The following is a 26,610-nucleotide window of genomic DNA, read 5'->3' as shown; positions in this document are numbered from 1 at the left end:
TCGCTTTGCTGCACTCCACATGCACTGGAGCAAGCCTGGTGCTCAATGCAGAGACCACCTGTAACAAAGCAACTAATTTGAAGTTTACTGGGCACATTTTTCTGTCTGTAGCTAGAGAATGGCACCCAGTGTCAAGCTTCTGAGCAAACCAGTACAAAGGGCTCCTCTGTAGTGATGGGAGAGGGAACACACCACAGCGGTTCTGTCAATGCCACGGAGACCACACTGCCAGTCTCCTTGTCACATTCTCCCCAGTAAGCACAGCCTCTCACCCTTTGGACAGAGTTGTCAAGGAATGGCTTTGCTTCTTCCTTTTTTTCTTATTCTCTGTGGGAGGGAACAGTAATGCCTTTTGTATTCTGCATACTAGCAGGTACTGCTAAAACACAGACTGAGCCTGTTTCTGAGCTCTCTGATGAGGTGAAACAGCAGAATTTCTTCTCCAGTTGCCAATTAGGCAGGTAACATATCCCTGAGAAAGATGGTGTGCAAGAGCTAATTATTTTTGTATGCTGCTGCCTGAATAACTTGAGTCCGCCAGGTGCCAAATGGCTCTGGAAATCTCCCAGTTCTGTGGGAACTGAAAGGTTCAGCTTGTTCCTGACGCTTTTATGAAGTCAGACCCTAGAAAACTTCAAAATTCTAGTACAAAGGCTCCTTATCTGCTGGGGGTGAGAGTGAATCATACCCATGAGAAACATGAAGTGGAAAAAAGGAACTCCATCCACTGATTCTGTGAGAACATGAGGCATGCTACCCTGAAAGCCTGTGCCAGAGGTGAATCAATGCCACCGTATCTTGCACTATTTCCTTACATTGCTGTTAGTCTACTTTCCTGCATGAGTCACTTGGGTTGTAATCCCTGGTTTACATGTTTCAGCAATCTTGAGCAATGTTGTTGTGACTGTTATGCAGCTGGGAGAAGCTTTATGCTTGTTACATTAGGTCTGCATAAAATAAAGCATCCATATTTCGGATAAAAATTGACTTAAATGCCAGCATGTCTGGTCTAACACAGTTAGTTTGCTGAAGGTGGTGACATGACAAAAGGTAGGTTGAACCCTGACTTTGGTGTGGTAGCCAGTCATTTGTTAGTTGGTAATTGTTTTCTTTTCAATTCTTTCTCTTAGTTGTCTACATGTGAATGATAAAGAAAGAGAAGACACTGTCATTGTACACATGAACTGATGTGGTTTTACTGCATTTGGCCACACACTTAAAAGAAATATGCTGGTACAGAGCAGCCACAGGTCTTATCTCTGCTGCCACTCCTTTCACAAAAGAATGATCTTTACATCAACAGTATTCCATCCTTGGCATGATAATGTTGCAGTCCTCCCTTTTGCTCTTGGTCTGAATGCAGAGGTTAAAAACACTCAGTTGATGCAAACGGTAGGTTGATACAACACACAGAATGGGGTGTAGATGTGCTTCACACAACAGAGAGCAGAATCGAAAGGGAAAATGTTGCTTGGAGGCAAGACGCCTCTTTAATTAATTATGGCAAGGAAAATCAAATACCATGTCTGCTTTTTTCCTGTAGTATATCGAGACTGATCATAACTAACATCTGTTCATGTTAAGCAAATACTTGTCATGATTTAAACTTCTGTTTGCATACAACTCTGAGTAGTGCATCTTAAAGTCATACATATTCATATAGAATGAAGAATGCATAATGTCTGCATAAAAAGATAAGCTGTATGACTATATATGAAGACAACAACTACAATTCTCACAGCACTGTCATTGGTTAATTTTAAAATATTCAAGCATTATTTAAAAAACAGTAAGCTGAACTTAAAACTACACTACAAAAAATTGTATAACTGAACCAATGCTGACTTGTTTTCCTCAATATTAATAAATTTTAAAGTTTCCCTTTTTTTTTTCTAACACTTTTTTCTAATTAGTTGTTATTTTAACCTCCAGTAACACAATCAGACTTCTTCTGCCTCTGGGCAATTGAGTTATACTCTGGTCTTGAGTTCTAAGGGAAATGTTCAATTTTATTTTTTTCCACAGTTGAATAAACAGTACCATGTATACTATCTCTTGTGTTAGAATAGTGTTGTCTTCACATAAGACTCAAATAATGGTATTAGTCATTCATTTCCTTGTACACATACACCCTATTGCGTGTTGACAGGTTTATAAGGATGCAGTGGCAGCCGTGGGTGCTGGGAAGCTCCTAGACGACAGCCTTTGAATCCTTGCAGTCCTGAGCAATGGTGCCTGAGTTAGTCTGTTTATTGTCTGCTTTCTCTCCCAGATGCTTGACTTGTCTGAAAGATTAATACATTAACAAGAGTGGTAAGGTTCAGGGTTGCACATCTTTAAGACATGTTTATTACCAGATGGCACATGAGATTCAAAGGTCACCATGGAAGGTAACATTTTAAAGTGAAACAACAATATTTATGTTCAAATACTATGCTGATGAGATCATATGGAAAAACGTTTCTGATTAAATTATTTTATAAATAGCCACAATATATCTATTGAAAATTCCAAATGCCACTTCTAGTCTTACTTCTTTTATTCTATTACTTCCTAATTTATTTAGTAACACAAGACTACCTTCTTACATAAACAGACTAGCAGCTGGAAGAAAAATCTTTACTGGATGGACAATCCCATTTTCTTAAATGAAAATCCAGTGTGAAACTTGCTTCTATTGTTTACTACTTAAAGCCAATATTCCATATCACAGTTTTTTAAGACCTGAAAGAAATTCAAACTTTTAAATTCTCTGAGGTAAAATTCATCTAGCAGTCATAAGGACTTATTGGCAGAAAGCTATCCTTATTTACAGGCAATATTATGTGCTACAACACATTTGACAAAAATCATGTTATGCTACTTACACAGAATCCATACAATGAAAAGAAAATCCTTTTCTTTAGCATTTCCATAGGAGGACTGACTGTCTCATAGCTCATTAGCAAACATTATCAGTAATGCTAAACTTGAAATTGTGTTTATCCTCTCAAATTGTCACAAACTGTATATAAATTCCAGAGGAAATAGTTTTGCACAGGTTTAAAAGGGCAACTAAGCTCTTAATTAACATTTCTTATCTACTATGCCACACAGGCATTAAAATGAAGAGGATTTAAATGGTACTTACTTTTCATGTGATCCGTTCTCAACTTTCATAGCCCCTTCCACTGGATCCAGTCCTTGTTCTGAAAACTGTTTCAAGGCACTTAATGCTGCCTAAAGAAAAAATGAGTTGTCAAAAAACCCAGTGACACAACTGGATTAACACCAAATGAAGGAAGGTGTGTGTTTTGATAAACTAAATTTAATTAATTTCCTCTACATCGAAGCCATCTAGGCTGCAGAGCGAATAGAGTGGGTACTCAACCCAGCCTGTGCATGGGTTGAGGATATTTTCTTCTTCCTGAACATATGCGTGACTCCAATTTGTGTCAATTCAAGCTTCATCACCTACATAAAGAACATGATATACTTTCAGTTCTTGCCTTTCTGGCTCTCCAGAAAGCCTCTCCAGTTTCCCTATGTGCTTTCCTAGAACTCACACTTTCTAGAGCTCCTACAGACAAGCTCTTGTCTTGCAAATGTTTGCAGAAGGTGTGAGCAATGGAAAGAGACTCAGCAGGACACTACTAATACTCCAATATCGGCTCTCAAACATTACAGCCTGATGTCTTATTCATATGTAGTGATGTGTGCTGAACAGGGTGAGCCAATATGAAGTGATTATGAAGCATCAGGATTAGAAGAACAATCAGTTTTTCTGTGCAAGTGTGTTCTTCATCGACCACCTTCTCTCTCATCTCCACGAGCCCCGCTTCTTCTTTCCCCTCTATCTCCTTCAGTAAAGGACAAATGATTGTTTTGTAATTAATTCAGCAGAGGTTGTTTATGAAACTCTCTGACACTACGTGGCTGACTTTGTAAAAACACCTAGCACAATAAAACAGTTGAGGTCAGTTCTGTCACAAAGGTGAAATGTAAGGCAGCACTGCAAAATGGATTTTGCATTTTAATCACTTCCACCTAAGATGCATTCAGAACTAACAACAGGGGAAAGAAAAGGTAACTTTTTCACAGACATTGTGCCCTAAGGTAACACCTCAAGCAGTGGAATTGACTGCAGGCCCTATGGTGCTGTTCTTCAAGGTGAAACAACTGTTGATTAGAAAATTGGAAGTTGCTCTCTTCTTAATTGTTGGGATAGAGAGAATCCATCTCTATCTTCATTTCCCTTAGAGAGGAGATACTCTTCCCAGAACAGGAGCTGACATTGTAATGAACTACTAGATTTGCTTTTGTACTAATTCTTTGCCTGGATTCTCTCAACAACTCCCTCCCTTGAAACATATGTTTATAGAACTTAAATATTATTAGACAATGTGTATTTTGGTGAGATGAATAGCAGCACAAAAATTGCCAGGCTGTCCTGAAGTAAAAGACCATGCGTCCCATATTTGTCTATAGTAAAGAGTAGCCGTTGAAGCTTCAGAAGGCTGTACAAGGTACTGCCACCCATAGTGCATGAAGATAGAATCTTTCTAATCTGAGAAGTTTTATGGGTTTTGCCCTATCAAAAACCCCCCCAAACAAATGGAAAAAAAAGCGCTAAACATTTTATAAAGTCTTTTGGTAAACCTCAGATTATCACTGTTACTTACAATCCACTCTACCTTTACCATGTGTTCTGGGTCCCCTGTATGACACAGCTAACCTGCTCTCCACTTGCTTCTTCTTCACATCCATTGCAATAATTTTCCCCTTCATCTTAAAACTTCTTTCTTTTAAACCTTTTTCTATGCAATGGCTAAAGGCTGAGCATCAGCTTCACCTCAATAACAACTCCTCCCTTTACTGGATCTTTACTTTTATCACCCATTGAGTTCCACAGAGAGTGAATTCTCTCTTTCCTCATTTCTTCTGGTTTTCTTGACATTTTGATATATTTGCAAGACAAATATATAAAAATACAAGACAGCTCTTTCTTTACTACCTTATAGTGTCCCTTTTAGTTTCAGATGTGCATTCTCAAACCTTGTAAGATCTATAAGGTCTTTCCATCCTTGATCTTGACTGCACAGCAAAATCACTCTTCAATCCCAATAATTTCTGCAGTAGCAACAAGGGTTTTCATCTACTCGCCTCTCAACTTCTCTTCCAGTAATCCAACACATGTCTTCATCCCAACTTCTCTCATCTTCTCCTCTCCCTGGGGTCCTTTTCATCACAATGCAAGCTCTACTCATAATGTGAGGATGGGGAGTGATTTGGACTCCTGTGCTTCCTTGTACTTTAGTTAGCAACTATGAGAACCACACAATCCAATGGATAGAGACTGGCACCCAAGAATCTCCTGTCCTCTCATATTCATTTTTTCCCCAATGCTCATCAGCAAAACTATCAGAATCTCCTTCCTTCTCGTGTATGGTAAATCAAAATCCACTACCAGGTTTCATTGTAAGGAGAGAAGGAAGCTGGGATGCCTGCTCCTCCTACACAGTTAAACTGCTACCTCATATGTTTTTCAACCCACCTTGTTTACTTTTTAATATCCATTCTTAGCTTCCTGGTCTGATGTGTGAACTGTAAACTTGTTGTGGAAGAACTACATGTTCAGGTTATTTGTTTGTACAGTGACTTGGATAAAAAGGCCCTGATCACAGCAGGTAAGAAGTAGAGCCACATAAAGTTTCATTCAAGCTTAAATCACAGATTGATCATATGATATGCAGAACAGTCTGGTCTTGAATAGGGGTAATTGAAATCCCCAAATCATCAAGAGATTAGTTAGACCGACCCAAACTTCCTAATTCTAGAATTGCTATGAGTATCTCTGTTACTACTGTTTTACTCACAGAAATAGCTATTTGCAAGGCATCCCACATAAATTACAGAGAAGCTTTCAGGGTTGCTTTCAAGCAAAATTGCTTTGGAACTTCCTGGAAGAATATTAGCCACTATGTCAATAGAAATAGATCAAGAGGGTCCCTCTCCTCTTCTAACACCAAGGGAAGAAGTACTACAATATAAAATAATGAACTCGTTGCCAGTAAGCAGGGATCATTACTATACAGGTGTCAATAAAGTAAATATGGAACAATCAGAGGAAACATAAAATAAAAATACATTTCGAGGTATGTAATGATAAGCATGTTTCATACCAACACAACTTCCAAATGCTAATGCTCGTAACATGGTGCAGTCTCATTTCTCCATCTCACCCTTCTTCAAGCCATGCCTTTCCCAAGCTGAAATGTGATATAAAAGGTAAGATCTCAGACCTATTGTATTTGTGAAGCCAAATATCAGAGGGGACAAGCAGCAGGAAAGCAGTCTGGTACCTGTATTCTTGATCTCCCAACTACAGGCATCAGTGTTTGTGTGAGCACTGTTGAAGAGCCAACCCTTTACACCATCGCTCATTGTTAGGCTTCTCACCTTTGCTGCTTTCAAAGCCAACACTCTCTCCAAAACTTCGTGCTTCTCACTAATGAATCTCAGCTCCCTGCATCTTCTGGCTCGTCTTCCCCAGGCTACTCCCTGGGGAAGGCCCCTGGTCTCCCCCTCCTTACTACCCACTCCAGAGCGATGACTTCTTTTACAGCAGAGGCAATCACCTCTTCTTCTTCAGAAATTTCTTCCTACCCAAGTCTCTGAGATTTTTCTTGTTGCTGAATGCTCTCCCACCCTGTTGCTCCTAGCTCCCAGAGCTAAACTTTTCTTCACTGGGTTCTCCCAACCTCCTACACCTTACAGTCTCTCTTTATCTTCTAGTTTCCTAATGTGTTCCAGGTTTATATGAGATCTAATTTCTTTTTCATGGAACCATGTCTTACTCTCCATAAGATACCTGTGGGGGAAGCCTAACTACTTATAACCCAACATTTGCAACAAGATTTGAATTTTGGGAAAGTTTCTTCTCTTTTTAAAATGTCCATTCATGGGATATAACTGAAGGGTAGTACAGGAATGGTAGACAGAGCCTTGCAGTGCACTAAAGACTCCCCCTTTTCTTTCTCCCATAGCCTGCTTATATTTGGAATGATCAGCAAAGCTAAGAGAAGCGTGTGAGTAAACAATACTTTGGATCTTAATAGATGTCTTTAATGTTTCTCCTCTCCTCGTCATGCCCCTAGACAGACATGAAGATGCTGGATTCAGGAAGGAAGCTGGTAGCTGAGAGGCTGTGACCTGAATAGTCAGCAGAGTGACACAGAGCTCAAGTAATCTGCAGTGAAGAAGAGTTACATGCAGACACCAGGCTAATTTAATCCATGATTCAATTCTATATAGTCCCAATAGATTTACACCACTTGGCTTAAATATAACTTAAGAATGGCAGATAACTTGGATTAAATGAAAAGGAAAAAAAATAATGGAATATTCAACAGTGAATCTGGTGAACAATTTCCTCTTTTAAAGGCTCAACACTTCCTTCCATTGATATTTTTCTTACAATAGAGCATCTGCACAGATACAGAGAAATTTTTCTCTCCCCTGAAGATTTTACAATTGTTTTATGAGCAAAACCCCATAGGTTACAGAACAGATGTCCTTACACATTACTTGTATCACTTGTTTTCTGTGTAGCTACAACAGTGCCAAAAATATGATGCCAACAGGATGCACCGCACTGCTAGCTGTTTGTCTTGGCTGCCATTTCCATTATTAGTATGTGTGTGTATCAGGATGAGGATGGATGTTTCCAGTCATTTTTTAGCTTTCCTCAAGTCAATTGGCAATTAGTAAATAGCACTGAAACTTGTAAATATTCTTCCTGTTTCTCACTCTGGGGATTAAGTGTCTTATAATGACAGTCTAGTAACATTAGATCATTCTTTTACTAAGAACAGCATACAGGCACTACACTAGCCCATGTGCATTTAAGATCACATCCTCATGATAAAATTTTCACATGTTTATTTTAGCACAGTATGTGGTTTGTGTTTTTCTTCTTAAATCTATATTATATTTCAGCCTATTCCATGAAGCTGAAAATTGTAAAAGTTTGTTGTTCTCCGTGGCCCTTCCAGTTGACTTTACCAAGGAGGTCTAAGACAATCCTAATAAACACACTGCTTGATACTGTTAGTTCACTGGTGATATGTCTCCTAACATTAGTTTTCTAAGTACATAAAAAAGCATATTCAGCTTGGCCTTAATCAGTGTTTTCTGAAGACATAAAATTATAGGCAGAAACAGCAAGACTGAATTGTCAGGGTCCAGAGAAGGTCATGAAGGACAAAATTTTACTGTCTTGAGTAGCTGGGTCTTAGTGCAGGACTAGGTTTGCAGAGTCAAATGACTCATTGTGGTGATATTGCCTATAGTCACATGCCATATACATAAACACTTCTCTGCCTGCTGCCCAAGTTTAAGCTTGAGAACATGTTTGCATACCAGGTTACCAGTGACAGACAGATATAACTCTAGTCCTTGATTTCAGCTGCAAGTCAAAAGCCTGGACAAGAGCAGAGTTAATGCATGAACAAAACTGGTAAAAAGTGTATTTACAAACAAACCAATATTCATTTGTTTTCTAAGTCAAGAGGAAAACTGTCCCCCAAATCAGTGAGTTTCTTCCCCTCTTCCTGACTATTGAGGCCTCAAAAGGCAATGTCAGCTGTGCAATAACATTGCAGCAAAGCTGTCTGCATCAGTAACGAGATGCACTTCATGACTTTTTAATATGTGGATTTAAATTTCACGTTTAAAAGCTATTGAAAAAAACCCCAACAATATCATAGCTGTAGAGGTGAGTTTGCGGGCTCGGTGTCCCAAAACTGATCAACTATTTAAATTTGTATGTATTCAAAATTATTGTTCTCTGTGATTGTTTTTGATTTTTCTTGATGAAGAAAATTTTGACTAAGCTGCCACCTGGCTTTAACTTGACCACACTTGATGTATACAGAAATGCACAAAAGGAAGATATATTTCCTTGTGTAGACTTATATACATACACACAAAGTAGACAAAATTTGACTCCTTAACATATCTACTTAATTCTCTTGGATTTATCAGGTTGGCTACATACAAGCTAAACAAAAATTACATATTGCAAGCGAATCCCTTTTCCCCTCAGCTTCTGTTGTAAATGAATTTACTATATTGCAAGCAATAACTTCTGCTAGGATTTTTCACCACTTTCTTCAGTCTGGTGAAAATGTGCTGTACTCTCCAGTTGATTAGATTTCATGTGAACCAATGTTAACATCTGTTTGAAAATTCAGTTCAGAAAGACTTTTCACAGCGCACAGTGTAAACCTTAATTAAATGACTTTAAGTTCTTTCCTCACACAGCTTATGATATGCATGAAAAACACAAGGTTATAATCTGATTAACTCATGTAGTTTACATGGAAATAGCATTTTCCAAGCTGATTAATCTCTGCACAAAGGCATAGTCACCCGATATGCACAAGAGTTAAGGCTACCGATTGCACCTGTCGAGAGAAAGAGCTTGGTTAGGAGTAGTACACTATCTTCAAGCAAAGAATGATGATTCAGAGATGTAGCTTAGAACAAGTCCCACACAGTAGTTAAAGCTGCCCCCAGGCAACTCATGCAGCCAGAATTTAAATGACACACAATCCATGTACTGCCTGACCTTGCAGCTTTCAGGGGTAATCCTAAAGAGAGCATTAACTGTTCTTGAATAATTTTTCCAATATATTAAGCAGAGCATTTATCAACAACAGCATGCATGTCACCATCTTCTACCTAGTTTTACTGCACGTGTACTCATTCCTCCATACCTCCTAATATTCCGAGAAGTGAATGGAGTGAAATACACTATTCAACATGGAATTTTATTTCCATAGGTTTTGATCTTCAACTTAAGTTCATCTACTTTATCTGTTTAAGTAAAAGGTAGGTCTCTAACAGTAGGGAGAGTCAATTGGGCATGGCTTATTTTCACATGTGAACCACCACACTAGAGATCTGACCACCATTCTTGGGACTATGCAATAATTCCAGGAGTAATGAATGGCAATGCATTCTCTCAAAGCCCAAGAAAGAGCTGCATAATCATTTGGGGTGAGACAGTTCTATTGCTTTAAAGGTGGTACAATTTTTTCCAGTCACAAAGAGAGAAAAACATGCTGAAAAGCACCTAAATTTAAAAATAATTAAAAGGTATGCTTTTGTATAAAGAGGATTTCGTAAATAATATTGAAAGTCAAAACATAATTAAGTTTACACTAGTATAAGAGATTAATCTGGTAAAGAGAGGCTAGTCTAATTGCCAAGTTTAGGTTGTGTTCTTACTTGTGGATGGGAATAAGAGAAGAGGGTATTGCTAAAAGATCTAGATGGGACTTGGACTGTATGGGGCTGGTCTTAAATCTGTGTCTTCTCAGACTCCTCCCACACACATATTCTCAGCTGCGAGGCGCAACATACTCAAGTGCTACCAAGACTTCTGCCTGCATGGCAATCTATGCTGGAAAACAGTAAGTTGGCACTTCTTCATGAACATCTCAAAAGAGCTTTCAGGTTTAATGCCAGTATCTGCTCAGGTATGTCTACATCCTCTAATGCTGAAGTGAGGTGTGAAAATTTGAACACAGTACCAGCAGTTAAAATAAATCTTAAAAAAGGCTCTTTTCTCAGATAATTTCAGTATTTTTTCAGTGTATGTTCTATAGTTTTTGTCTAGAAATCCAGAAGTTCTTTTAAAGTAAATTTATTTCTAAATTTAAAACTTCACATATTTTCTTCAATTGCTTCAATTGCTGCAATTTCAAGAACAAATACAGAAAGAATCATGCATCATTGCAGCTTACTTATGAACATGAAGAAAAATATTATAAAATTAAATTTCCAAGCATTTACACTACATATATACAACAGAATTTCACCAGACAGCAATTAATCTTAAATTAATCTTGCCTCTAATTTTATATCCTTAGACAAAAAGTACTTTAACACTAACTTTCGTTAGTTAGAGAGAGATAGATATCTAAGTAATATAGGTGCTTTCAATAATTAGAGACTTCCAAATGAGAGCATTTAGATGGTCAATTATTGTATAGGTAGGTAGAGGTTTAAATCATGCCATTGAGACAACACTCAAGCATGATTGAGAAGCTGCAGACAAAAAATTATTGGAGATTTTAAGAAACACGGCTTTAAACGTAAAACTGAAAACAGCAGAATGTATATCCTCAGGCAAAATCCTGCACCAGCATTGAAGAAAGGCCATGAATCACTCTCTCATCACTGATGCTGGAAAATATCCTTGTCAGCTGTGTTCTCAGAACAATTTGGTTTATTTAATTATTTATTTGTAGGCATTTCTCCACATCATTGCAATAGATTTGCAAGTCTGCTGTCATTAACCCTATATGTATTGCAGGAGATTTTCACCTCTTCATTTTAAAAAGGTGTATTGAGGTTCTCAACTGTGTGAGTTCATGGTGACTTCTAAAATATGCTGCAATATACAATCTGCTTCATTTGTCTGACCTCCACAGTTCCATCCTGGTTTTGACATCACTGTCATTGCCTTCTCTGCATAGGTAGCAGAACACAAATGAAGCAAAGACCATGTTATTCCCAACAAGGGAATGGGCCCTGACACACATAGTAGTGTAGATGTAGCTAGATATCTTAGATCAAAATTATCTACAGCTCTAAACTGAGCTGTATTTAAAAAAGATATAAGTATTTATTCTGTTATTTACATGGTTTTCTTAGGCAAATGCTCGTGCAGTGTGGTCAAAAAAAAAAGGGATATTAAAAGATTCATGCATTCATGGAGATCCACACCAAAATTTGTATACAATAATGTTCAAACTATTAATTACTCAATGCTTATATCAACATGATTACTTTTTCACTTAGTAAACTGAACCTGTAAAACACTCACTAATATTTAAATACTTTTTGCCTCTCCTTGCAAATATCCTCTTCTTTGTGAGATAAAATGCCACTAAGGAACAGAGGTAGTTTTATTATTCCTGTTTTTAAAGTGAAGGAAACTGAAGTGAAGAGAGAGTGCATAAGCACACAAAGGGCTGGCCCAAGGTCAGGTAATCAGTTTTAGTAAGAATCAGTTTTAGTAGTTTACATGCATTTTGTCATAGCTCAACATAGAAAGAGGGAGATTCTGAAAAAAGGTATTTAACAATAGAAAATCAAAAAGTCTACGCCACAGCCATTTAATTCAAATGCCTCATGCCTGTTGCTATCACCCATCCAGCTATCATCTTCCCAATAATGCTAGGCACTTTCCATGAAATAGTGGAGAAAAGGACTCCCTTTAGGAGAAATGGACAGGTAAGAGCCTCTCACATATTCGATTTTCTGGAATATTGTAAAGAGTACTTCCCACTTCCCCCAATGTTTAACAGAACTACCATTTTTTTCTTTAAACTTCACATGTTTTTATGTATAAAGACCATATACTTTGATTTAGACATGGGAGCAATTTCCTATATATATCAGATTTCTTTGTTTTATCAATTTCTGAATGAAAGAATATTTGTTCTCTCATACTGAGGCCATTTCCTTAAATTCTAAGTGCATGTCAGTCTAAACATGACTAGAAACTTTGGTTTGAAGACAAAAGCAATAGATTACACTTAATGCAAAGCACTGCCCATTGGCTTCTTGAAGCAGCACATTGTAGCTGGAACAATGGGGGAGTTTAGGGTGGTAGATTCTTGCATTACCACATCTGTAGTGAAGACCATGTACTAAATTGTATCCTATCTCTGCTTCTGTGTAACTCTACTCCTGTGGCCCTCATATCGGCATTCAGAGAAGGATCATTCCAGAGCCCTAATGACCAATTCCCTTCTTCATTCTCCAAGTCTCATTTTACAAGCGTGCCTGTACATCCAACAAAGTACCAAATCTAGATTGACAGCTAAAAGCATTATATTTAGCATATATGATATGTACTTAGAAATTTGAGTGTTTCCAAAAGGATAAAGTTTTTGATTCTGATCTCAGAGTATTTTTACACTGCATTAACTGGTATTTTTCTCCTAATTGAAGTTGAAGTGTTATCAGAGTCAGGCCCAAGAGCTACAAGACCAACTTTTCATCTGAAGTAGTTTGTAATGTAATTTTGTCCTTGCTAACTGTTGATGGCTTGTCCTCATCCCATTTCAACCTACAACCATCAGCTCCTTTAATGGAAGCGTCTATAAAGATCTTCTCTAAAATATGCTTTTGCAGCACACTTAATGTCTTTTAATGTCTTTCCAATTAAATCCAGATGTGAAAAGCTTAAGGAACAGTTCTCAGGACTGAAAAAGATGACATAAATCTTGCAGCTGACAGAGATCCCACTGAGCTCAGTTGGGGAAATTCACAGAGGACTTCTTGTGGGCCAGAAAAGCTGCTGGGTATAAAGACAGATGTGTATACTCCTATTAAAAAAAATTTAAATAAAAACTGACTCCTACAATGAGGTATCCACAATTATCAGGGACATTACTAACTCAATCCCTCAATGTGCTGAGCACATCCTGTGCGGTACAGATTTCCCTCATCTTTTCGGGAAGTTTATCAGAGTTGAAGGGGGTCACATCTGTCTGGGAAAGAGCCCTTCACCTTTCAGGACTGCACCTTTTAAACCAGTGTATGGGCTGATACTGGAAAACATTGCCTGTCTTACTCTTGTACTGCTATCAACAGGGAGATAATGTACTCTGCAAAGCCAGACTGAATTTCTGTCCTCTCTCCTTTACCTCCTCCATAATCAAGGCAGCAGATTAAATTGTGGTTTCATTACAGAAGAGTCCCCAAATGTGCTATTAATTATAAATTCTTACCAATCTGATGGGAAGTTGGGCATTCTTAGTAGCTGACTACCATTGCTGGGCAAGTGCTGTTTGTCCAGATGTCAATTTGGTGTTTGTTTTGCTGTAATCACTTGTAAACCCTCAGGGTTTTTTTTATTTTTCTTATTTTTTTTTTCATTTTAACAGCAGTGCATTATCTTATTTCGCCAATCCCAAATTAAATGTGGGCTCAGATAAAGCCACATCTTTCAGAGGGACAGGAAATACACACACACACAGAGTTCGCATTAAAGAAAGTCTCTAGAAAACTGCCCAATGCTAACAACTTTAATATTTTCCTACCTTCCTGCTACTTACTTACTTATTTTTGATATTAGTAAATTACTCAGACAGATCAATGATTTTTAAAGAGTTACATCCTTGTGAAGCAACAGAAACAAAATAGGAAAAATGTCCCAGGATAGAAGAAAACCCCATTTGTAACTGAAGATTAAGTTTGGGTCCATGTTCATTAGTGACAGGGACTTCATTAGAGACATTTTGGATAGTATTATTTAATTTAACTGCATTTTTCTAATGCCCATAGAGAAGTTTTAGCACAGTTGGTGTCATGAGTGAGTGTATGGAAACATGAAACTAAACACCTAAATTGAAGGATAATCTTATGTGCTCAAGTACAACAAGAAGTGATCCAATGTGGGACCTGGACAATAGCGCAGATTTAACACTGAAAGCAGCAGGCTCCTAAATGCACACACAAAAGCTCTTGAAGACAAAATTCCTCTGTTTCACAACTTGCTTTATTTTCCACAATGGCCAGCACTTTTCAGACTATCACTCCTGCAGGGTTGAAGGCTGGATCTGACTCCCACCAAAATCACTGCTTCATGACCATCACTCAGGAGACACTAGGAATGCCCTTCCCTTGGAATGAGCTGCTGCTGCCATAAGGATCCCACTCTTGGCTAGCTCAGGGAATGAGCTCAAATCTTTTGCACTTTGCTGCCAGGGACCACCAGGCCAGCTCTGATTTATGGCTTTTTCTTTGCAGTTTTATGATACAAGAATGTTCACTTGTAATTACAACAGCATTTGTTGGCTCCCTGCCTTCACTTGGGTATGCACAACACCATATCCTTCATTCCAGACTTTTTATGTCAGTACCCCAAATTCGAGAAGAAAAGTACATCAGTATTACAAAGGTGCTGCAGACCTTGCTACTACTTAAAAAGGGGACTCATACATATTTTCTGGGGGACACGCATGACCAGCTGGATAAGACACTCAACTAGGAGTCCAGAGAAGAGCTGGTCAAAATCCTTCATCAGAAAAACACTAAATCAAGAAAAAAACTTTTTATGAGAAAGTATGACTTTTGAAAAAAGATTTTTTTAGATCCAGGATAGACTCTCCAGTCAAAATATCACAGACAAGTGCAATACATAAACACTGTACTTGGTGTGGCACAGTCATATACTTCTTGATTCTTCCCCATGAAGAAAATTCAATAGGTCTCTAGTTTTTTTCAAAGTCAATGAAAATACTTGTACTCTTGATGTGTTTGTGGGATAAAAAATCTGTTTCAGTCAAAAGAAAGTGATCCTGCCATTAAGTTGCTGTATCACCTTGAAAAAACACTTAAGTTCAGTAATTTTCAGACATACATTTAGCTCGTGATTTTCAGATCATCCAGCACTACATTTCCATCGCTTGTGGTTTAAATTTGATTTTGGCATTTTCAGTAGAGGTATGACCTTCTTCAGGGAAAATTCCAGGTAGTTTAGATACCATTTAATAGTTAACCATCAAGCAATTTCCAAGTCTTTTAAACAAAGAATACTTCTGTGTTAGCTTACTTTATAGAGCCATATTTGTCCCATTTTAAGTGGATATGATTAGAAAGAAACACTAAGCTTAGATTTTTCTACTAAAGGAGAAAAGTTTAAAGCAAATAAACTGTATCTAGGATTTTAGCTGGGAGATGAAATAAAAGGTACATTTGTTCCTGGTCACTGAATTTTTAACCTGGGTCTGTTGCTCCTGCTGTTAAGCTCCTGTACATTCCTTACTAGCCTGTAGCATCCAACAGTCCCTGGCAGTCCCCTCTCAGAGCCTGGCATTAGAGGTGAACTCCAAAATAAAACCACTATTTGGGGAGAGCTAGTGTATGGAAAGCATCACGTATGTTCTGACAGAAGGCGGCAAATGAAAAGGTTAGTTTTTAAAAAGAGGACTTCTACAGAGTTTTAAAATTTTAGAATAGATGCATAAATTCCAACCTACCACTTGGACCTCAGAATTCTGGCACAATCTGAAAAACATGGAAGAGGCTGCTGAATTTGGTGGATAAAATGAAAGCTATACATTGTCTAGCTCCTTAGTACAAAAGAGTAGAGGTTGAGCCTTATGCTTTGACTCAGCTTTCTATCCCAGGTATGAGAATACTTTTCAAGTGCCCCAAAGTTTGTCTTTATTATACAGCAAGCAGGAAAGGAAACACTTTGGTTTTCTAGCAACAAAACAAATACTGTTTCTCTCCCTCCTATGCCTTTTCAAGCTTCTATTCATATTTTTAATATTCTTTTTTCAAAGTAGAATATTTTAACCTGCCTTTTTGCAATACAGGAGCAATAACATGACTTCACTGCTTCTCCTTTTACCTCAAAATCTTGTGAGGGTATTTGGGTATTTTCTTAACGTGAAATAAAATAACCTACCTTCAGTGGCTCATCACTCCAGCGATCAAGTTAAATGACAGCATTGCAGAAAAGTCTCATAATACATATTTTTCCCCTGCCTAGTTCAGTGCTGCCATTTTACACACAAATTCAACCATTTCTTTAGCAAATGTGTCTTGAGGTGAAGGATTAGTCTTCATAAAAAATCATTTAAAACCAGCTACCTTCCTGTGCATTTTGTGAAGTGGTAGATGTACTTTTTGTTGGATTATTTTGTATTTTCTATTGCTTGTACATCCCCTTTTTAATGGAAAGGCCAAATTTACCTTAAGATTCAGCTTCTGTTGCTGTTTGTATGGTGATATAAGTAGGAACTGGCTGTGTGCATCTGGATTTGCTCTGCTACTATTTACTTCTGTCTGCTACTGTGGCCCAGGCAGGAAAATAAAAAGAGTACTAACGATGTGGGATGGGATGGATCAGGCACTTTCAGTCATCTCCACGATTGCTGTCCTGTGTGCTTCTCTGGCAAGAATGGTATATGTTGGGTACTACATAGCTCAAAAGTGCTTCAAGAGAAACAAGCAGGAACCAGATTTCCTCAAGAACTTTAACTTCTTGAATTAAGGAACCTCTCCAACTGGCAGCTCGGCAATGAAGATTAGACACTTCTTGACTCTGATTAACTGAGCTCTGCAACTATGGACCTGCTTTTACTCCATTTACAGTTACAGTCAAAAATACAGATATATCTCAAAAAACTTTACTGAACAGCTGACTTTTAGTCTGGAAGATCTGCTAACGGCTATTTTATCATTTCATCCTAGCATCTATTATTAAAATTCATTAACCACAGCTGTCAAAAAAAGCTTATTCAAAATCTTGCTAGTTACAAAATAACCTGTCAGGATTAGATTCAATAAAAAATTCAGGTGCTTACAAATTAGGCGCTGTAAGAGCAAAGTTTTAAATAGCACATCCTTGGAATAAAATCAAAGGTCTAAAGTTAAGTACTCAGTTTCTTTACTCAGCATTAAGAGAAGAGACAGGTTTCTCTGAATAATGAGCTGAGAAACCTACATGTTGAGCACGGAGCTACCTGCAGGCTGTGAGGTACTCCAAGCCTAGAGGTGAACTCCTGGTTCTCTCTGGAGTTCAGCCGCAAAGCCAGCAACACAGGCAGAGATCTTGAAGCTTAGTCAGCTAGTGTCTACAAATACACAATCCTCTTCTCAAGACAGCTGGCTCTTCCAGCTCTCTGACAGGTCTGAGTAGAGCTCACTGTTTTCACTGAGGTGACCAGTGGAGAAGTGCATGGAGGTGAGACTCCCCTTTTTGTCAATGGCACAGATGTGAGCACTCTTGTCCAGGGTGTAAGAGATACAGATTTCATATTTCTTAGCTTTAGGTCAACAAACTACACATCCTACCTCATAGGTGATGATCTAACCTCCAATTTTACAGATAGGGAAGATTCAGCTGTTGCAGAAAAAATAAGTCAACACATATGGGTCAAAGAGAAGAAGAAGCCTGACTCCATAGGGTAATGATCACAGTAGTTACTGAGCTGTTCTGAGGATCATCCCATGCTCCCTAGATAATTTCTGTTTTTCATCTAATTGATACCTTAACATTAAGTTCAGAAGCGAGAAAAGCAGGAACTACAATCCAGTACTTCTGATTTTCAGTGGCTTCTTTAACCTGTAGTATGCAATAACATTCCTTCTCATTCTTTCTCTGAGCAATCCTGAGTATTTAAAATTTTTGTTCTGTGGTGGCTCTGGTGATCTGCATTTAGACAGTGACATGTAATTATGAATACCTTAAGGCTGTGGAAGGACCAGAGTCTGAGTTCACATTTCCTGAGTAAGTCTATGTTACTGTGAAAAGCATGGAAACCACTAGCAACTATTCCAACCACAGCCAAGAAGAAAAGCCTTCAGGATGCTGTTTCATTTAATATTGTTCTGTATGAGGCATGTTAATTAATATACAGCTATTTCTTAATAAAAAGATTTTATTAAGATAAATAATAATCCTTCACTATTCAAGCTCTCTTTATGCAAATGATTCCTATAAGACCACTCACGTATGCAAACCCTTTGAGAAGGTGCCAAGGATCAGGCTACATACAATTATACTGCACCATGATAGAGTAAAATTAAGCTAGTTAAAGTCAACACACTCAGAATAAAAGCAGAAATACTAATGTAACTTAAATGACAGAAGAGACTAAAACATTATGGCCAGGCTCAGCTCTAAGAATTTAATAATTTTAGCTGTCACATAAACAATACAATCAAAGCATGAAAACACTAGCTTTTTAAGGCTGCTACCAGAAACAGAGAAAAAACATTCATAACATTATGCATATTACACAGTAATATTCCTCAAGGATGAATAAGACTAAGATAACTGCTATGCTATCAAGTTACAGTAAAGAGAAGAGGAGATCGGACTTATTCTTTCCTTCACAATGAAATCAGTATAAACAAATCATATAATGTTTGGACACCAAACTCCTGAAACAAAGAAACCTAGAAAATCTCTTAAAACCACCCACAGACTCCCCATGCTGGTCTGTGATTATACAACTGGAGAAGATCATCCAAACTGTGATGTAAACCAATGTCAGTCTGCAAGGGATAGTACTACAAGGGGTCTAACAAAAAATAAAGCAAGTCCCTGGAAGAGCCACCAGTAAGAAATACTTTCATGCTTATCTAACCATTTTCCCTGTAAATGAGGAAAACTTTTTTAAAACTCAGAGAAAGAAGACAACTTAATACCTACACTTAGGATACAAGAGACACACTCTCCTGTCTGTCTTTACTAGACTGCAAAACACAGCCAGCTAAAAAAAAATGAGCCTGGGACCAACCAAAAAAGAAAAGACTTCTTAATGCACTCCAATGCCTGCTGCTCCTCTAGGAAATCCATTTTGTCCTCATTATTTTATTATGTGGAAATATTCACCCTTATTTTTAGAAACACATATGCAAAACAGCATATCTTTTTTTTGCTATGGACTACTCACAAAAAGAGATCAGATGCTGAAAATCTTTCAGTTCTACCAGGAAAATGCAGTGTTTCTGTAGACTGTATTTCTACCTCAGAACTGTAACTTTACTCCTTGCCTGTCAATTGGAAGCAAACTGTTCTAGATATTAAAAAATATGTACCTGTCTAGAAGAGATGTGAAAAAGTCTGCCCAGCTCTGCATCTATAGATATTGCCTCAACAGTGTAAACCTCTGTGTACCTCTTAGGTGAGGCTTCACAAGATTCAAGACACACAATATTAAGGATGCTAAAGCAGTGGACTTACCCAGTTGCCCTGAAGGTGGGGTCTATGACCTATCCATTTTTGCCCTGTTTCTACTCAATTTAAGATCACATAAGACTGAAAAGATGTTTTACTGAAATAAGGAAATTTTTGCAAATGCTGTGACATACCTTTCTTTCTAGCTATGCCATAGAGAAATTTGATCATTTGAACACATTTATAATAGAAACTCACATCACTAAAATCAGCCACCCCTGCAAATTGGTTAATTTATATTTCCCTAACATTAATTTCATTCTTGTTTTTAAGCCACAACTGACTGAACTGTAACTTGGTATCAACAATGGGTATTAATCATAAAAAAGAAAACAAAAGAAGCAGTAATGAACTGACAAAGCTTGTTAGTCTTCTCCAGTAGGGGTGCAACAATTAGAAATACAGTGAATTAATATCAATCATTCAAATGCAGCAAAAAAACCCAACTCTATATAAATAGAAGAAATGAAGAATGGTAGCTGACAAAACCTCAAAAATCTTGGAGAAAAAAACCTAATAATTATTATACTTAACAAACTATGAAAAGAACACTTCTTGAAGAAGATGGCAAAAATATTTTTTTACTAAAATGAATAAATTGTAATTCTTAAGAAGCATAGAATCATAGAATCAACCAGGTTGGAAAAGACCTTTGAGATTATCAAGTCCAACCCTTGAAAGAAAGTACCTTCTGCAGGATTTACATAAAGTTTGTTCTTTCATATAGTCATATATGCTTCTTATATTGCTATATTGCTAATATTTGATCTTTTTTAGGTCTTATTTACAATATCATGCCTGCTAAAAGCTGTGCTATTGGTGTCAGTATTAACAGCAGCTGCACATTAACAACGCACTTGTTTTTCAGGAAACATAAGAAAAAAGATTCTATCTGTTTTTCATGATCACTACATCTCCCGTGTTTTAACTACTGCAATGATTTAATTGAAGTTTGTCATATACGAAGAGCTAAAGTCAAATCATTTCCCCTAATATTTTATATGATTTTTCATATGCAATTTTAACATAAAGTGTTTATAATTGAATATAAATTATTTTGGATTCTAAAGGCAAAATACAAGAGGAAAAAAATGCATTTTTTTTTAAGTTCCATGTTCAATCAAAGCGTAACTCCCCCCCTCCACTGGAGTTGGGGCAGGAAGCAGTCTTCAATAAATTTCAGAATCATTTGCTGATATTCTCTGTATCACAGTTACAAGTTCACAACATACACTGCATATTTTAATAGACAACATGCTTACTTTGCTAATAATTTCTAAAAAGAGCAAACCACTCCTTTTAACAGCTGCAGTGGCCCAGATGTCACAAAAGCAGAATGCCTTTGCTATGCAGGGGAGGGGCAGGCCTTCCCTTCCCTTTGCACAAGCACATGGATGTCCCAGCCAGCACCAGCCTTTCACAAGCACATCATGGCTGATGGGGTAAACATGGAATGAATTTATTTGCTTCTGTACCAATGACAAAGGAGTTTCAACCTGGTTTGCTGAGGGGAAAACATGCCTCAGTCTCCCCATTGCACTACAGTGCAAATGCTCAGTTTTTCTGATTTGGCAACAGGATCAAGATCTAGCCTTGAAAAACTGACTCCATAGAGAATATGACACGGATATGCCAAATAACAATTTACCAAGTAGTTAGAGCTGTTTGTTTCTGATGAACAGCAATGTTTGGCAGGCACAGTTGCTGCTCACATTGTTTGGCTTGTGGGAAGGTAATATTTTCTATTGTGGTCCTTTTAAAGCTCTTAATACACTGTTAGACTAAAAAGAACAGGCAACAAAAGTTCTGATTTCTCTTGGAAAACAGTGAAGTTCCTTCCTTGTAAAACACTGTGGAAGGTCCTACCTGGTACTAATAGAAACTCCAGCCCTCTGCTTTCCTTGGGAAGCAGCAGCACACAGTTCCTAGTCTCCTCCTAAAATTATTAGTGTCTCTGTACCTAATTCACGTTTTTAACCAATTCCCCTCAGCAGTGAAAAAGGAGTCATCATACCCGTTTCACTGCTACTCTGTTTCAGTCTGCAGGTTGCTTTGGCTGACAGGGTGAATCTTATCCCCAGGCATCCAAAGAGCTAAGCATGGTGTCCAAGGGGAATGGAAGAAACAGGTTTTTGCCTCTAACATCCCGTAACTGGAAAAGGGTAAGCAGCGGGTGAGGTGAGGCTTGAGATCAGACAGAAACTGATCTGTGATCCTCATCATGCAAATGAAGGACTTAGTCATGCAGTTTTCTGTTTGGAGAATGCTACCAGGCAGGAGTAACTTGACAGCTGCGCTCTCATAATAGTCAGTTTGGATTCCTGTATACTCTTCAGTCCTGTACATTGTTTTATTAATTTGCATTCAGATGTAGAAAATTTAATGCACCTGCACTACACAGCAATAAACCCCATATCTACTAAACCTGCCAACACAGAAGCCAATTCAGCTGGTGGAATTATTTGATGTGGTCACTCACTACGAAGTGGGTTGAAAGCATAAACTTCTCTCAAGACCACCACTGTGGAAATAACTGCAGCATTTTATTGATGTGGGCAGAACCCAAACGAGTAAGTGAAATTTTCAGCATGCTGGAAAAAAAGTTACTTTTTAAACAAAGAAACAAAGTTCCTTTGTTCAGCTTTAAACATTTCTTGACTTGTATTACCCACTTCTCCCTTTCCCATTCCCAAGGAAGTTTCCATTAATCATCCCTCTAATGGAAACACTTGTGTCTGATCCCTGAGCAGTGGACACAGGCATAGTCTTGGGCTTACACTGAACAAGAAGCCCAAGGGAAGCCTAGCTGAAAAGTTTGGGAAAGCAAGGATGCCTTTTTAAAATAAACTTTGGAGAGGTCAGTGGAACAGCAAGGGGTCAGCACCAGGCAGCCATTGGGTGGATGGCACAGGAGAAAGACAACAACACTTGTCATTAATTATATCTGTTGGAATGCTACACATTTTCCCCCCCAAGTGGTAGTACTCCAGACATCCAAGCACAATCTCTCCCACGTCCTACTCGACCCCAGACAGGGCACATGCCAAGAAGCTTTCATACACTAAAAGCCAAGAAGTAGCTAATACAAGCAGAGGTTAAAGAATTTAAATTGTCCCTCCACTTTGAAATATTTTTTCCTTTAGTTCAAGGCCATCCTCATAACTGTCTCCTTTACCAGTGAAATACATAATCCCTCAGAGCTAAATATGGCTAGATTTCTGTGTCCCAGCTAACAAAACTCTGGCTTTCTTTGGAGAGGAATAACTATGAGGAACTGGACTGCTCAAAAGAAGAACTTCTTTCCCAAAACTGATCCTGAGAGATCCTAATACCATGTACCACTTACCCAGGTCTAGATGTATTTGATCTGCAGAGGTGTTTTCTCCTATATACATTTTTTGCAAACTGTCTGCAAATGCCAGTGCATCACTAGTGGTGACGCTCTTGTAAAACCTGGAACTAACCCTTTTTGTAAACCTAATTGTTTCATAAACAGCAGTATCTTTTCTTTTAATAAAAACCCCAATAAATTGTTGGTTGGAGAAGAAATGGCAGGCTGGTAATTAATGAATGGATCCTTCTCACCTAACCCTGAATTTGCCAAGCACATAGTCAAATTTCATTGTCTGTGCAGAGGGAGACAGGTATGTCCAGAGCATGATTTATCCTATCCTAAAAGAATAGGTGGGAGGAATCAACCTCTGGAAATGCTTCTCTCTGTACTTACACTACAGAAAAACTCTTAAAATTAGCCCAACCTGGAACCACTGTAGGTGTCTGAAAGGTATACAAGATGCTTTAGAGACTGTTTAGTTCAAGAGGAAACTTTGAGTATTGTAACTCCAGCATAGTAGTTATAGATCATAGAAGTTACAAAATATGGAGTGGTATTACCTGTGCACATGGTGAAAATTTCTGCTTTTTTCTGCAGAGTGGCCTAAGATGTCTCAAAATCAGCTTGTGGGTTCTTTAGTGTATATGAAACAAAAAAAACAGAACTTGGGTGAATGGAGTGGGGAAATGTCAAGCCAGACGAGAGAGGGGATACTCTGTACACTGCAGAATCCTATTTTGCACTAACAGAACTAGACAGACATAAAAACTTGAGCAAGATTGATCTGGATATGCTAAGACTTGGTAATGGGTTCTGATTATTAAGTGGAGAAGAAAAGAAAGGCCTGCACTGGGGCAGGCTTCACTATAGGCTATACTACTCTGCGCCTCGAGAACAAATTCGCCTACAATGCAAGGAAACTCCTTACCCTAAATCCACATCTTTAAGTTTGCAGTAGAAAATAATATATCTCTGTGTAGAGAACAAGGAGACCTTTAGAGAGAGAGAGAATTCCTCCATCAGATAAAACACCAGACCATGTCTCTGTTTTCATTTGAATGATGTATCCAACAGGGAATATTTAAACTGAGTGTTAACTGTCTGCCTGTTCACAATCCAAGATGGGCTTTGAACCCACAGCCTTAGAGCCCAAGTTAAGTCACCAAATGTTTTTGAGAACTTTTCTTTAACTTTTTCTCTGTAGTTTTCAAGCTTTCATACAGTCATAAAACATGGGAAAAAACAGGCTCACTCTACAAATACAAAATATTATGGAAGAAAACATATGCTGTGGTAAGACACAGTATCCACAGGAAAGTATTAATCTTTTTTTTTTTACTGGAAAAAAAGAAAAACTACCCAATGTAGAAAAAGCAGTAGCATTGTAAAAGTAAATTGTTAGATTCATAAAGAGCTCCAGAGTGAATTACAGCATTTGGTTCTTGGAAGTCTGTTCTTCAATCCCACAAGAATTGTGGGATTCAGCACTGAATAAGAGAAGTAAGAATAGGGCCTAAGTTACACATAAGAATTTAAAAAACAACCCTTCCTGCCCTCTCCTCAGAAAACAACAGCAAACAAGTAAAATAATGAGCCTAGGTGTGTCGATTTAAACCATTTGCAAAATTGCAGTTCTGAGTTGTGCTTGTATTAAGCAGAGCCCAGATGCCAGGCTTCCTCTCCTGTTCTGAGAAATTCATCATAGCTAGAAACTGCTTCTGCAGGGTATTAAGAGACAGGCCTAAAATACCACGTAAGCACAGTGAATTCACTATGTGAAATCCCAACAAGAAGTGAAGAAGACACCTGATGGAATAATCAATTTCAAAAAAAAGCACTCTTAGGTAGTTGAATTAATTCCTCAGATTTCACCTGAGACCTCATTATGAAAGCAAGTTGGCAGCAAAATATCAGTATGCTTCCTTCAATTTAGCTCCATGCTCTCCTCCGATAATGTGCATTGATTTTCCTGGCCTGCGCTACTTGGACCAGTGATGTAAGCTACAGGCTTGTGAGATTTCTGTTTGGTAGTTATAAACCACATAGATTCATCAATTCACAAAGCCAGAAGGGAATTTGAGTTGGTCTAGTCTGTTCTCCTGTGATACTGCTGTCCTTGTGTTTTGACCAGAGAAATCCCATTCTGCTCCACAGAATATCAGAGACATTTAGAAGCTTCTTTCATGGGTAAGTACTTCGTTCAGAACTCCTTCTTTGTCATCTGAATTTGCGTACCTTCAGATGTTTGCTAGTGGTTCTTATTATGTCCTTCTCAGCTAGATTAAAGAGTCCCCGAGGAACAAACAATTTTTTTCTTTGTAAGCATTTTTTCTTAAAGAATCAAGCCAGTTCCCAGTTTTTTCCTTTAGACAGCACAGCAAAAGAGCTTCCAAGTCTCTCACCAGAAGGTATTTTCTCCACTTCCTTCAGTCACTTTTTTGTGGCTGTTTTTTGAACTTACCTCAGTGTTTCCATATCCCTTTAAAAATGCTGACATCAGAACTAGATGAATTCTTCGAACATCAGCCTTGTATAAACCTTGTATTTCATAATTATTAGTGACATCCATGTTTAAGTACTGTGATGGGACTTGTTATTGAATTGCCCGCCTTGATCAGTTACTTATAGGTTAAAATTCTCTATTCTGTCAGTATGGCTTTGATCCCTTGTTCCTTGATGATTAATTGTGCAGTGAGCTGAGTCAGGATGGACTTTGTTGAATCAGCAAGGCTTACCACATTGTATTCAACAACTTACCGCCATTTAACATTCTGCTGGTCTTTGTGCTATCAGCAAACATTACCAAGATATGATTTTATGCTTACTTACTTCCAGATCACTGATGAACATACTGCATGTAACCTAAGACTGAAAATTAAAACTGAATTTGAAGTGGCTTATTTCTGCACGTGTAGAGGAAGAGCAATACATTCTAGTGTGCACTAGAAGACATTTGTCAAGATAACTCAGGAGATGCTGTATATATAATAAATTAAAATTCCAGATCACATTTTCTGCCCTGGTCTCCAGTTTTTGTGTAAACTAATTATAGGATTGGAGATATTTATATTTGCCAAGAAAACATTGCAGGCCAAGCTATCTGATTTCTGTGCAGATTATGTATGGACCCTCCTTTTTGATTCTAGTACGCAGAATGCTCAAAATCCACGGCCTTCTCACACTTCCTTGGCAGATCAGGCTTAAGGACTACATATGGGATCAAAGTCTTGAAATGTGTATATTAGTCTGCCATTCTCAACAGAGTCAGAAAAAGGAGAAAAGAAAAAAATAAGGCATACATAGCTCACACCTTAGTTATAATGTAAGAATACCATATTCTGCTGAACTGAAATATTTGAAAGTTTCCAAAGAGATCTTTCCTAATTGTGGTGCATTGACTCTGGCTGGCATATAAGACTCATCCAGCTTCTCTCTCCCTCCCCCACAGAGGGATGGGGGAGAGAACTGAAACAGTGAAAGTGAGAAAAACTCATGGATTGATAAAGAGTTTAATAAG

At 38.0% G+C, this 26,610-nt stretch overlaps 1 protein-coding gene across 2 annotated transcripts in view; it reads right to left on the bottom strand.

The window, feature by feature from the left end:
* Positions 1-1,171: 1,171 nt before the first annotated feature.
* The window catches only part of STAU2 (staufen double-stranded RNA binding protein 2), a 168,656-nt gene continuing 143,217 nt past the window's right edge, over positions 1,172-26,610 (bottom strand). For both annotated transcript variants that reach the window (XM_032674434.1, XM_032674442.1), the window contains 2 exons: positions 3,131-3,219; positions 1,172-2,285 (listed from right to left, as the gene is read on the bottom strand). In XM_032674434.1, coding sequence (XP_032530325.1) covers positions 2,192-2,285; positions 3,131-3,219 — 183 coding nt within the window. In that variant the 3' untranslated portion in view covers positions 1,172-2,191. The remainder of the gene's footprint in view (positions 2,286-3,130; positions 3,220-26,610) is intronic.

Source organism: Chiroxiphia lanceolata, chromosome 1, assembly GCF_009829145.1.
Source record: "Chiroxiphia lanceolata isolate bChiLan1 chromosome 1, bChiLan1.pri, whole genome shotgun sequence".
Taxonomy (NCBI): Eukaryota; Metazoa; Chordata; class Aves; order Passeriformes; family Pipridae; genus Chiroxiphia; species Chiroxiphia lanceolata.
Note: the sequence above shows the minus strand (reverse complement) of the source record. Positions and strands in the feature narration are given on the sequence as shown.